The following is a 14,328-nucleotide window of genomic DNA, read 5'->3' as shown; positions in this document are numbered from 1 at the left end:
CTTGTTACTCTTCAGCCGAAGTAAGTGCTAGGCTGAAGAGTGGTTGGCTGGAACAAACCAACTCTTGTTACTCTTCAGCCGAAATAAGTGCAAGGCTGAAGAGTGGTTGACTGGAATAAACCAACACCTGTAACTCTTCAGCCGAAGTAAGTGCAAGGCTGAAGAGTGGTTGGCTGGAACAAACCAACTCTTGTTACTCTTCAGCCGAAGTAAGTGCAAGGCTGAAGAGTGGTTGACTGGAATAAACCAACACCTGTAACTCTTCAGCCGAAGTAAGTGCAAGGCTGAAGAGTGGTTAGCTGGAACAAACCAACTCTTGTTACTCTTCAGCCGAAGTAAGTGCAAGGCTGAAGAGTGGTTGTCTGGAATAAACCAACACCTGTTGCCCTTCAGCCGAAGTAAGTGTATGGCTGAAGAGTGGTTGGCTGAAATGAACCAACACTGTACTCCTCAGCCGAAGTAATTATATCGGCTAAGGAGTGGTTGGCTGGTAAGTATAGTTTAACCAACCAAAAACCGAAATAACACTTGGAGTAATAGAAGACATTACAAACCCAAGCATACACACAATAACCGGAATAAGAGAAGTGAAATTTTTATTCAAACAGAAGTCATTACAAGGGGGCTTAGTTCGGTTACAAAGAAGAAAAAGTAAAAAACTAAGAGAAAAGTTCATCAATTTCAGCATCGAAAACCGCATCGGCATCTACTGGAAGACCGGTCTCTGGCGGCAGCACTCCTTCAGTCACAACGGTGGCATCGACCGGAGCCACAGTTTCATTCGGCTGTTCAATAGCCAGATCTTCCACTCTGGACTCCGGCCGATCTGTCTGATCCACGTTTTCAACTGGAGTACCCCCAGAAGCAGAATCTTCGTCAGTATCTGAACCTTCAAGGAATTGCTGCTGCATGGCATCCGCGTACCCCGCAAGGGACTTCGGTATAAAGTACTCTGGAGGGTTGAAGACCTCGGTCTGTTGATCATGACCGAGCTTCTCCACAGCCGCCCTCCAGCCGCACTTGAAGAAAAGCTCCTTGGCGGCATCGCATTGCTTGACGTAGGCCTCCTCGGCCTCCTTGAAACCTCGCTTGTACCCCCCCTTGTCGACCGCCTCCATATTCTTTTTCAGTTCGCTCATTTCGGCGTCCTTTCTCTTCTCTAGCTTCAACAACTCCCGCAAATACTTGTCCTTCATAACAATGGCAGCTTTCTGCTTCTCCGCTTCCGCCGAATTAACTAGATCGGCAAGACGGCCGTTCTCCGCTTCCAGCTCGGCCATTCTCTTTTCGGCTTGTTGTAGTTCGGCCGACCTTGCTTCGGCTTCCGCCATCGCCTGCCTTGTGGTTTTGCGGAGCTCTTGGACTTTCCGGTAAGTGACATTGTTCTTTTGCAAGGCCTGGCAAAGCAAAGATACCTTTAGAACCGAAGTAAGAGTTAGAAAAATTTAGACAGGAAAAAGCAGACAGCTACTTACCAAGACCATGGACTTGGAAACAGACCGAATTGATTTCATTTCGGTATTCAGTTGCTTCAAGTGGTGCTCCATGTCCTTAGGGAGGCACACACTTTTGGCCAGGTTAAAGGCCAGTTGGTGGTCTTTTTCACCCACGACCGAATCAGTGACTTTGATGTTTCGGTCATTGAAGATCAAAGGCGGAGCCCACTTCGGAGATCGGGCTCGGTCAGTTTGTTCAGGTTGGGAGGCAGGTTGAGGACTTTGGGGGACGGTTTCGACTTCGTCAACAAGTTGTTGTTCGGCTGACGTAGATCGGGCGCGTTTTGAAGGGCGAGACGAAGAGGGCCGTTGTGAAGGAAGGGCCACGACGGCAGGCTGCACCTCAGTAGTTGGTGTTACTTCGGCTCTAGTTGTTGAAGTTAGAAGGGCCCTGACTCTGCTCTTCTTTGCCATTTCTTCCTCGGCGGTTAATGGAACAAGTCTTATCTCGGGCAAAGTGGGGTCCGGCTCCGGTGCTTCCTCGAGAAGAAAATCGGTTACTTTTGCCTTCCGTCGACCGCTGTAACGGTAGGTCGGTTCGAAATTTAGAAGCTTGGCCCAATCTCTTTCTTTAACCCGAAATGCGGCTCGCAAAACGCCGAGGTTAGGATAGCTATACAAGGAGTGGAGATGGGCGAAATCTGCAAAAAAAAAGACAAGTGTTAGTTCGGCTAGCAGATTAAACAACCGAGATAACATACAAAGCGGAAGACCGAAGTAAAATTACCAGGCTCTCCCATTTTCCAATTTATAGGTCGGCCAGGAATTTGAGCTTGAAAATCCTCAAAGTTCCCAGAGACCCAAAAGAAATCGTCATCATTGAGATCTTTGTCCGGAGTATGCTTAATTATCTTCTCTCGGCGGCGGCGAATTCTAAGGTAATATACCCACCCAGCATTCTTTGAACCGATGGAATACTGATGGAATATTTCGGCCAGACCAACATTCAGTCCGGTTTGGTGGTTTAATGCGGCTATCCCCATTATAATACGATATGTGTTGGTGGATAGTTGGGTGGGACATAGCCTAGTCTGCCTAAGGAATTCGCAGATTAGCGGTTGGACAGGAAACCGTAGTCCGGTTTCAATTATTGATTGAAGGGTGAAAGGGACGAAGCCTTCATTGTCCCAGGGAGTAGCATCTTTCTTGGCCAACTCCAGTTGAACATCATCAGGAATCTGGTAGTCCTGCCTGAATTCGGCCATGCCACCAGGGGTTTCGACTAAATATCTATACTTACCCATTTGTTGTATAAATTACGGATAAGTTATTTCGGTACAAAAATTTGGCTCAGTAGCTCGGTTGAGCACACGCAGGAGGGCCTGGGCAACCTAAGTCTGCAAAGTAGAAAGCAAGGGGGTTAAGCACAGATCGTTGGACCGCGCTACAAATTATAAGCAAGATATACAAATCCTACTTCGGCTTAGTTGGCTGGTTCTACCTTGGCTCATCAGAAGGTTTCTTAGCTCGGTTTTGAGCAGTTTAGACCGGTTTAACGTCTAGGGGCAGCTTTCCTGAGTTCGGTCTAAGAAACTAAGAAAGCTGGTTTAGTCCCAAGGCCTAAAACGGTTTCAGTATAATTACTTCGGTTGAGCTCTTAGGGGCGGCTTTCTGAGTTCGGTTTGAGAACTAAGAAAGCCGGCTTGGCCCCAAAATCTTAGCTCGGTTATAGACCGAAGTACCGAGTTCGGTATGAGCAAGCTTGTTCGGTGATCTTATCTTGGCTAGAGTGGGTCAGAAGAAACTGCTGATATTCCTACGAGTTCTAGTTCGGTTATGTTCAGAATCTATCCACATACATAACACAAACAGTTTTCTAGTCCGGTTGCTAGGTGATTTTGGATCTAAGATTCCTACAAAATAGTTCATACACATACAAAGTTCTACTGGTTTCTTCATAGAAAGTACAAAAGCAGAGCAGATAAATGGAGAAAATGTTTGCAAAAAGCATACGAAAACTAGATATACAGTTGCACAAAACGAATGTAAAAGCAAAAACATGAAGGGAAAATGGATTTGCTTACCAGAATTAAATAAGGAAGGACTGAAGATGAAGACTGTCGCAGTAAAGAAAGAGCACGAGCAGCAAGAACACAGAGAGAGAAGAGGGAGAAATGGCAAAAGTGAAGGGACCCTAGCCTCAGGGATTGATCTTGTTAGAAAGCCCAAAATTTGGGCGGGACTGTTCAAATTTCACGAAGTACGAAAGACGGCGTGACAGCCGTCCTTAGCCAACCAAAACATGCCACGTGTCATAAGAATGGGAAGCGTTACAGACATTAAGATTGAAGAGACGTTTTTGACCGGACAAAACATGGCCAGGAGTAAAATTAGCTCGGCTTAAAACTCGAGAGTTTTTAGCTCGGCTGGAGAGGCTAAAGTATTTTTTAGCTCGGCTGGAAAAGCTTAAAACGACACTAGCTCGGCCAGTGGACTGGTAATCCCAATCATGCTATGCAGATGGAATTAAGGGGCAATTGAGAGGGTAATTTTTGGGAAAAATTGGGCCGAGCTGCAAGTTGGGCTTTGAGGCCCAAAACGCGAAGGACTAAGTAAGAAGGCCGTAAAGGATACTCCGGCCCAGAGAGCAATGTTACTCCGGCTGGGAGAAGTAAATGTTACTTCGGCTCATGGATGTAAAACTACTCCGGTCTGGAGGCAACTCATAGTTAGGCCGATCTCAGAGTTAGTCCGGTCGTGACTTACAATGGTTAGGTCGGTCAGAACTTGTTACTTGGAAGTTTGATCTAAGCGCATCAAGGTTGAACAGGGCAGCCGAAGTAAAGAGTTGGAGGAGAGGACCGAGCTAAGGATAGTTCGGCCCTCTGTGGCTCGGTATAGCCAAGGTTTATTTCGGTCAAAAGGAAGTTCGGCCGTAAAGAAAACCATCCCACTTGGTTTAAGCAGTGGGGGAGGGTGTAAAAGGATAAGCATTATCTTTAAGAGATTGAATCCTAGGAGGACTCTGTATGGAGAAATACAAGTCCTACTAGGATTGTGCCATATGAAACTTATAAAAGCTCACAAGCATCACCTTGGAGGAGGTAAATTGAACACAATCTTTCTGAGAACTTAGAGCTTTGTCTATTTGTCAAGTTTTCTGACTTAGGCATCGGAGAGGTTTCCGGCACACACCCGCCGGCTAGCTCACGTTTGTGTTTTCAGGTGACAAAGCGACGTCGTACGGAGGAGCGTGGACTTGGTCAACAGGATTATACGAGGAGAATTATTTCCTCCCCGTACATTAACCACCAAAAACATTCCATCAAGAGAGAAACACTTTACTTCCATCATCATATATATTCTTTTACATCTCCAAGTTGATATGAGTCGCTTAATCTAATTTCATACAAAAGGTCAAATTGATATTTAATTCAATCTCATCTTATCTTACTCTTTGCTGCTGCATTATATTTATAATGATCCACTAAAGAAAATATATATCTGCTTGACACTCCATTTGGATGAGCATAAAAAGGAAAGAAACGAAAAATCTAAATGTTAAATACTAAGAGCATCTCCAATCCTTCACCTTTTCTTTCATCAAATTTAAATTTGATGAAAAAGTACTCAAAAACCATTTCCAATCCTTTCATCAAATCAAGGAAAAGTCATTTTTTCGTAAAATTAAAAACTCATCAAATTTGAATTTGTTGAAAATTTAAAAAGATGAAGCATTAGAGATTATTTTTTTTCATCAAATTTGATGAAAAGATAAATTTGGGATAACAGGGGAATTTTTAAAAAATATTTTGGTGAAAATTGGATAAAATGATTGGAGTAGTTCATATCAAATCAAGCTTTTACCCCGAAATTTGGATTCAAATTTGATGAAAAAATTGGTGATGCTCTAAGTAACTAATATAATTTATAACTAAGGCCTTCACTCAAAAGCTTTGGTATTCTAGTGTGAGCCCTAGCTGATGCTGCTGATATCTTCCTGCTCACAGAGACAGAGAGACCGACATAGACAGGGATCGACAGAGAGAGATCGGCAGAGAGAGAGAGAGAGAGACTGAGATCGACAGAAAGAGACAGAGATCGATAGATATCGACAGAGAGACACCGAGATCGACAGAGAAGAGATCGAGATCGACAAAGAGAGACCAAAATCGACACACACACACACACACAGAGGGAAAAAAAAAACCTTGTGATTTAGGCAGCGGCGGTGGTGATTTGCGGCATTAGTGGTGGCTGTGGCGATGTGCGATGGTGGCAAGCGACGACGGTGAGCAACAGCCAGCGACGGTTGGGTGGTGAGCGGGGGTGAGGTTTGGTGGTGACTGTTTTCTCTGTGTGTGTGTGTCTCAGAGAGAGAGAGAGAGAGAACAAAGAAAGTGTTGGTGTGAAACAGAGATGAGAGGCGCCAGTGGTAATAACTTACACTATTTCTGGAAAGTTAAACTGTGACATAATTTTTTTCATAAAATTTACACATTTTTTTTTAAATTTATACATTTTTGTTGAAATACTTACATATTTTCTGAAAAATTACTCATTTTGTGAAATATTTTTTTCATAAAATTTACATCTTTTATTGGAACTTACATCTTTTGTGAAAATGAAACTTACACCTTTTGTGAAGTTACTTACATCTTTTGTGAAAAAACTTACATCATTTCTGAAAAGTTACACCTTTTGTGAAATAATTTTTTTCATAAAATTTACACATTTTTCTAAAACTTACACATTTTCTGAAAATTTACACCTTATTGTGGAAATACTTACACTTTTTTGAAAAGTTACTCCTCTTTTGAAATAATTTTTGTCATAAAATTTACATTTTTTATTGGAACTTACACCTTTTGTGAAAATGAAACTTACACCTTTTGTGAAAATGAAACTTACATCTTTTGTGAAAAAACTTATACCATTTTTAAAAAGTTACACCTTTTGTGAAATAATTTTTTTTTTTATAAAATTTACATATTTTGCTAAAATTTACACATTTTTGTGGAAATACTTACACCTTTTCTAAAAAGTTACTCCTTTTGTGAAATAATTTTTGTCATAAAATTTACACATTTTATTGAAACTTACACCCTTAGTGAAAATGAAACCTACACATTTTGTGAAGTTACTTACATCTTTTGTGAAAAAACTTACACCATTTTGGAAAAGTTACACCTTTTGTGAAATAATTTTTTTTATAAAATTTACACATTTTGCTAAAACTTACACATTTTTTGAAAATTTACACATTTTTATGAAAATACTTACACATTTTCTAAAAAGTTACTCATTTTGTGAAATATTTTTTGTCAAAAAATTTACACATTTTATTGGAACTTACACTTTTTGTGAAAACGAAACTTACACCTTTTGTGAAATTACTTATATTTTTTCTGAAATAACTTACACTAACTATTAAAAGTTACACCTTTTGTGAAATAATTTTTTCATAAAATTTATACATTTTGCTAAAACTTGCAACTTTTTTTTGAAAATTTACACTTTTTGGTGGAAGTACGTACACATTTTTCGAAAAGTTACTCCTTTTGTAAAGGGTATGGCTTCTATCTAGTTCAGGATCGAACTAGACCGTGCTGTTGGGCCCGTAGGGGCCCATCACGGGCCCCGTTTTGATAATGTGAACCGTTCAATGTGTAGAACTCGTCGAGTACTATATGTTTTTAAAAAATCACGTTGATCGGATATCGATAGCTATATGATCAAATCAGTTTCGTATTAAAAAAATTGAACGGTGAACAAATTAATGGTTGACAAAAAACTGTTTTGATCACATAGTTATCGATATCCGATCAACGTGATTTTTTACAGACATATAGTACTCGACAATTTTTATATAATGAACGGTTCAGATTATCAAAACGAGACCTGTGGTGGGCCCCCACGGGCCCAACAACACGGTCCAGTCCGATCCCGGACTGAACAGAAGCCATACCCTTTTGTAAAATAATTTTTTTCATAAAATTTACACATTTTGTTAAAACTTACACCTTTTGTGAAATGAGTTTCATTTTCACAAAATGTGTAACAACCCAGATTTTTAATTATTTTATACAATTTATACTAATATTATTTAATCTTAGTTCGGAAAATATATAATTTATTATATATTATTATGTGTAATTTTGTAAAACAATATAATTAGTATAAGTTTAGGGGTTAAAATGTAAATAATAATAATAATAATAATGGGTGTGGTAGTAAAATAAATAATTAATTTTCTGTTCATATACGATAGAATGTAATTTAATTAGGAATTAATTAATTTATATAATTATATTAAAATATTAAGTTAAATAATAATTATTTTAAATATCTATTAAGGATAAGAATAAATCTATATAATTATGCATTATATTTTAAGAAAATTTTTGAGTTGCCACGTGTTGACCGGCCGTGGTGATCAACCTGCGTGAAAGAAAAGGAAAAGAAGGAAAGAGGGGGGAGAAAAGAAAGAAAGAAAAAGAAAGGAAGAAAAAATAATGAAAATTGAGAAGGTTGTGAAAAAAAGAGTAAGGTATTAAAATTAAGATGAGTTATATTATATTTTGAGTTATCAAAATATAATTTACGTATGTTTTGATTTATCAAAAAATTTTTTATAAAAGTTATGTTTTATTAGTATATTAATAAAAGTTATGTTTTATAAAGATTTCAGCTACGTGGATTATTTTCTGAACCCTATTTGCTAAAGTGAAATCCATGGATATGTTCGTTTTATTTTAAAAAAATATTTGACTATGACCTTATATACAATTATATTTTGTAAGTACCACACGGGAGTCGCATGTCTTGGGGGATTTAAATAACTATTGGCCTCTGTTTGACCACTTTGTGGTCCTTTGATCCATTGACCTCTGTTCTGTGCAGAGCAAAATGCTATGCGGAGATAAGTGCTACACTATTGTGGGAGCCACCTCTATAGTCCGTACGAGCCACTTCTTGAGTCTGTACCTCTGTTCTGTGCGGAGCAAAGTGTTGTGCAGAGATAAGTGTTAGTGTTACACTATTGTGGAAGCCATCTCTATAGTCCGTACAAGCCACCTCTTGAGTCCCTACCTCTGTTCTAACTGTCACTTCTGTGACCTCTGTTCTGTTCTGTTCTGTGCCGTGGTTATGATTATTTATTTACATAATCTCAGTTTTGCTACTTAAAGGATTATTTGTTTCGACTAAGTTATCTTAAATATTTTGGCCTAACTAACTATCCATGGTTATTTCGTGTCCCTTATACTCTTGGTATAATATTTCTCACTTTACCATGTGCTTATAGCTATTTACCAATTTTCAAGAAACAATGCAATTCAGAAATAGCTTTTCAAAAGTCTTAGATGCGAGGCTGAGAAATAGACACACTCAACACTGTTATGATATTTTTCTATGTAAAAATCGGCCTTTTTTGTCAATATAATTTTGTAATAAAAATAGAAACTCCAATGATTATTTTGGTACCCTCATTTAAATATTACTTCCGCTCGCGTTTGTTTATTTGTGTCAAGAATTGGCTGTAAGTAACTTCAGTTACTGACCATCACGATACTTAATCCTTGGGTACGGGGAGCGGGTCGTGACAAGTGGTATCAGAGCAATGGTTTATAAAATAAAAAAAAATCATCATTGGAGCATAGGACACACGCACATTTAGGAAGTAAGATAGCGGGTAATTAGTACATAAATATTATATTTTGTTAGTCGATTTAATTATATCATAATTTTATATGATTATATATATAATATTTTTTTTTAGTGTGCCTAATTTGTGAAGGATATTAGTTATAATTTATATTTGTTATAGTAAAATAAGGATGTCGGGCTCAAGCACCTACTAAAATTATAATATAATTAAATGCATATAATTTTCAGTTCAGTATTAAAAAAAAAATTTATTTTGATGTTTTTTAAAAGTGGGTTCAAATTATAAAGATACTAATTTTGAAACTATTTCCTATCAATGAAAAGTTCATCTTAAATTTTTCAATTCCTAAATATAATTCTGTCATTGTGTTCTCATTTTTATTTATTGTTATCGTAAACAAAACTAATGAAAAGGATTTAAAGTCACCCATTGTTTCTCATTTTGGCCCAAAACAATTTTTGACAACTAGACGGTGAGTTATTTTTGGTAAAGTTTTTTTTGAGGTAGTATTTTTTATCAGATTAATCATCTAATATATATTTATCAGAGTGCGCAGCAGATAGCTTACATATAACAAATTTCGAGGACGAAATTTTAAAAGGAGGGAAGATTGTAACAACCTAGATTTTTAATTATTCTGTAGAATTTATACTAATATTATTTAATCTCAGTTCAAAAAATATATAATTTATTATATATTATTATTATGTGTAATTTTGTAAAACAATATAATTAGTATAAGTTTAGGGGTCAAAATGAAAATAATAATAATAATAATAATTATGGGTGTGGTAGTAAAATTAATAATTAATTTTTTGTTGATATATGATAGAGTGTAATTTAATTAGGAATTAATTTATTTATATAATTATATTAAAATATTGGGTCAAATAATAATTATCTTAAATATCTATTAAGGATAAGAATAAATCTATATAATTATGAATTAAATTTTAAGGAAATTTTTGAGTTGCCACGTGTTGACCGGCTGTGGTGACCAACCTGCGTGAAAGAAAAGGAAAAGAAGAAAGAAAGAAAAGAAGGAAAGAAAGGGAAGAAAAGGAAGAAAGAAAAAGAAAGGAAGAAAAAATAATGGAAATTGTGAAGGTTTTTGATTGTGAAAAGAAAGAGTGAGATATTAAAATTTAGGTGGGTTATATTATATTTTGAGTTACTAAAATATATTTTATATATATTTTGACTTATTAAAATCTATTTTATACAAGTTATGTTTTATTAGTATATTAATAAAAATTATGTTTTATAAAGATTGCAGTTACGTGGATTATTTTTTGAACCTTATTTGCTAAAGTGAAACGCATTGATATGTTCGTTTTACTTTTAAATAATATTTGATTACGACCTTATATACAATTATGTTTTGTAAGTACCACCACGGAAGTCTCATGCCTTGGGAGACTTAAATAACCATTGGTCTCTGTTTGACCACTTTGTGGTCCACTGATCCATTGACCTCTGTTTTGTGCAGAGCAAAGTGCTGTGCGGAGATAAGTGCTACACTATTATGGGAGCCACGTCTATAGTCTGTACGAGTTACCTCTTGAATACGTACCTCTTTTCTATACGGAGCAAAGTGTTGTGCGAAGATAAGTGTTAGTGTTACACTATTGTGGGAGCCATCTTTATAGTCCGTACGAGCCACCTCTTGAGTCCATACCTCTGTTCTGACTGTCACTTCTGTGACCTCTGTTCTGTTCTGTACCGTGGTTATGATTATTTATTTACATAATCTCAGTTTTGCTACTTAAAGGATTATTTGTTCCGACTAAGTTATTTTAAATATTTTGGCCTAACTAACTATCCATGGTAATTTTGTGTCTTTTATACTCTTGATATAATATTTCTCACTCTGTCCATGTACTTATAGTTGTTTACCAATTTTCAAGAAACAGTGCAATTCAAAAATAGCTTTTGAAAAGTCTTAGATGCAGGACTGCGGAATAGACACACACAACACTTTTATGATATTTTTTTATGTAAAAATCGGCCTTTTTGGTTAATATTATTTTGTAATAAAAATAGAAACTCCAATGATTATTTTGGTACCCTCATTTAAATATTACTTCTGCTCGCGTTTGTTTATTTGTTCAAGAATTTGCCGTAGATAACTTCAGTTACTGGCCATTATGATGTTTAACCATTGGGTACGGGGAGCGGGTCGTGACAAAAGGTGTAAGTTCTAATAAAAAGTGTAAATTTTATGAAAAAATTTATTTCACAAAAGGAGTAACTTCTCAAAAAATGTGTAAGTATTTCCATGAAGGGGTGTAAATTTTCAGAAAAATGTGTAAGTTTTAGCAAATTGTGTAAATTTTATGAAATAAAAGGTGTAACTTTTTAGAAATAGTGTAAGTTATTTCACAAAAGATGTAAGTAGCTTCACAAAAGGTGTAAGTTTCGTTTTCACAAAATGTGTAACTTCTAATAAAATGTGTAAATTTTATGAAAAAATTATTTCGCAAAAGGAGTAACTTTTCAGAAAATGTGTAAGTATTTCTACAAAAATGTGTAAGTTTTAACAAAAAGTGTAAATTTTATGAAAAAAATTATTTCACAAAAGGTGTAACTTTTCAAAAATAGTGTAAGTTTTTTCACAAAAGATGTAAGTAACTTCACAAAAGTTGTAAGTTTCGTTTTCACAAAAGGTGTAAGTTCCAATAAAATGTGTAAATTTTTTGACAAAAAATATTTCACAAAATGAGTAACTTTTCAGAAAATGTGTAAGTATTTCCACAAAAATGTGTAAATTTTCAGAAAATGTGTAAGTTTTAGCAAAAGGTGTAAATTTTATGAAAAAATTTATTTCACAAAAGGTGTAACTTTTCAAAAATGGTGTAAGTTTTTTCACGAAAGATGTAAATATTATGTGTAAGTTGTCAAAAGTTACACATTTAGGCTTCGTTTGGGAAGCCATGGTTTGGGCTTTTTTGGCTATTTTAGCCACAAAAAACAAAATAGGCTATTTTAGCCATAACAAACAAAACATCACATCCAACCCATAATCATTACATTCTTCTCTCACAAAAAAACTCAAAAAAGTCAAAAAGTCAAAAAGCCCTTCCCAAACCAAGCTTTTAAGCCCAAGCTAAAATAGCCAAAAAAGCCAAAAAGCCAAAAAGCCAACCCACTTCCCAAACAGAGGCTTAGTAAGTAATCACAAAAAGAGTAAGTGTTCATAAAAGGTGTAAGTAATTTCACAAAAGGCGTAAGTTCTCAGAAAATGTGTAAGTAATTTCACAAAAAGTGTAAGTTTACAAATGTGTAAATTTTCAAAATATCACTTACGCTTTTTTTTAAAATTACTTACGCCTTTTGTGGAAGTTTATGCCTTTTGTGAAAATTTACGCTTCTTGTGAATTACTTACACCTTTTTGTGACAATTTACACCTTTAAACATATAATATATCATTTTATTAATTTACCTGAAAACTGACCTGCTTAGCAGGTCACTAATATGTAAATTTTCAAATATTTTGATATAACTCAATACATAAAAATGTGTAAAGGCAAAATAAAAATGGTATAAATACCTTACATGTCATATGCAAGGCAGATCTAAGAAAGACCCTAAACTTTTTAATCAATCACAACATTCATCCCAAAAGTCAACAAATTCAATTCTATTATCAAAAATCACATCATACACATTAATACATTACTGCTTTGCCCACAAAAAAACACTAAGAAGTCAAATTACCAAATGGACACACAATAATACTACACATCCAAAAAAAATTATCTAAAACTATCAATCTATGGCCCATATGCTACATGAATCCACACTATACAAATTTAATCCCTATCACACGGTTACATCATTGGCAAAACTCTTGATATTCTTCTATGTCTAAAGGATTTTCCAACTACAGGGTAAATTACACATACCCTCTTTGAAATTTATAAAAAGGATCAGGCTTTTCTCCAGTCTAAGATTAGATTGGAGCGTGCTGTTGGACTCGTTGGGCTCATCACAGGTCCTGTTTCGATAATCATAAGAACTTGTCGAGTACTTTATCCCTGCAAAAAATCATATTGATCGGATATCGATAGCCACTTGATCAAATTATATTTCTGTTAACCGTCAATATAATTTTCAAAATAAATTGTTAACAGAAATCTGATCCAATCAAGTAGCTATTGATATCCAATTAACGTTATTTTTTGTAGGAATAAAATCTTTGACAAGCTCTACATATTAAACGGTTCGAATTATCGAAATAGAATCCATGATGAGCCTTATGAGCCCAAACAACACAGACTCGCTTATAAAAAATAGAGATTTTTTTCTCACATTTTGAAAATTAAAATTACCTCAATGTCAGATTTTTTTCTTACAACTAACATAACAGGAAAAAAAAATTTGTCTAAATATCTTCTAATATCAAAATTAAATCGTCATACTATTCTCATTTTTCATCCACACACCACCAAATTACGATCTCTACACCATCACAATTTTCTTCAATCCTCCCCGACGACACACCAAGCCTATGTTTGGTTGGGGGATTTAGGGAGGAATTGGAAACGAAAAAGAAAAAAAAATTATGTAAAATTAGGTGAAATATAAGTATATTTTATTCACACTTTACTTACATTTTTCTTTTCCCTTTCCAAATCTCTTCCTAAATTCTCTTAACAAAACACAACACAAATGATTGCACACAATATTCTCTAACCCTCATTAACGACACACCAAATACTTATAAAACAATAATAACGGTGGTGGTGATTGGTGCGATGATTTTCCCAAATGGTGTTACTAGTTGAGTAAAAAATATGGAATAAGAAAAGTGAAATTGATAAAAAAGAAGAAAATAAAATGTTTAACTTTATAAAAATTATTATACATATTTAAAAAAAAATATATTACTTATATTATACACTCTATTAGTATGACTTAACAGATTGATTAATAGCGAGGTCTGATTGAAAACATTAAGGGAGTGTTTGTTTGGTGGGCTTAGGGCATAGAAAAGTGAAGGCCAAACTCCATGTCCAACAAAGTGGATAGTTCATGTTTCGTTAGAAAAGTAAAGGCTAGATTAATAGTCCGATCGGACTAATAATCCCCCATATATGGGATAAGTCAATTCCATCGGAGGTGTGGAACATAAATGGGCGGACTGAGCTAACTTCTAGATTAGCTAGTTAAATGACGAGATTAATCCTGAAGTATAAATAAAATTTATTATTTTCATTTTT

The 14,328-nt window shown here is 35.3% G+C and overlaps 1 protein-coding gene across 1 annotated transcript; it reads right to left on the bottom strand.

The window, feature by feature from the left end:
- Positions 1-415: 415 nt before the first annotated feature.
- Positions 416-1,903, bottom strand: LOC145820091 (uncharacterized). The gene is made up of 2 exons (XM_082914691.1): positions 1,476-1,903; positions 416-1,397 (listed from the first exon to the last, which is right to left on the bottom strand). Exons 1-2 carry the CDS (start codon positions 1,545-1,547, stop codon positions 660-662), a joined length of 810 nt encoding a protein of 269 aa, XP_082770817.1. The 5' UTR covers positions 1,548-1,903; the 3' UTR covers positions 416-659.
- Positions 1,904-14,328: the final 12,425 nt, after the last annotated feature.

The sequence above is a fragment of the Camellia sinensis genome, chromosome 2 (assembly GCF_055761805.1).
Source record: "Camellia sinensis isolate YWXY chromosome 2, ASM5576180v1, whole genome shotgun sequence".
NCBI lineage: Eukaryota > Viridiplantae > Streptophyta > Magnoliopsida > Ericales > Theaceae > Camellia > Camellia sinensis.
This window is presented reverse-complemented; position numbering and strand designations above follow the sequence as displayed.

Bases quoted from the DNA above. Each gene is read 5' to 3' on its own strand.
- LOC145820091 (XM_082914691.1), bottom strand. From the start codon at position 1,547: ATGGAGCACCACTTGAAGCAACTGAATACCGAAATGAAATCAATTCGG. The intron at 1,398-1,475 runs GTAAGTAGCTGT...TTGCTTTGCCAG, and splicing joins TTTCCAAGTCCATGGTCTTG to GCCTTGCAAAAGAACAATGT.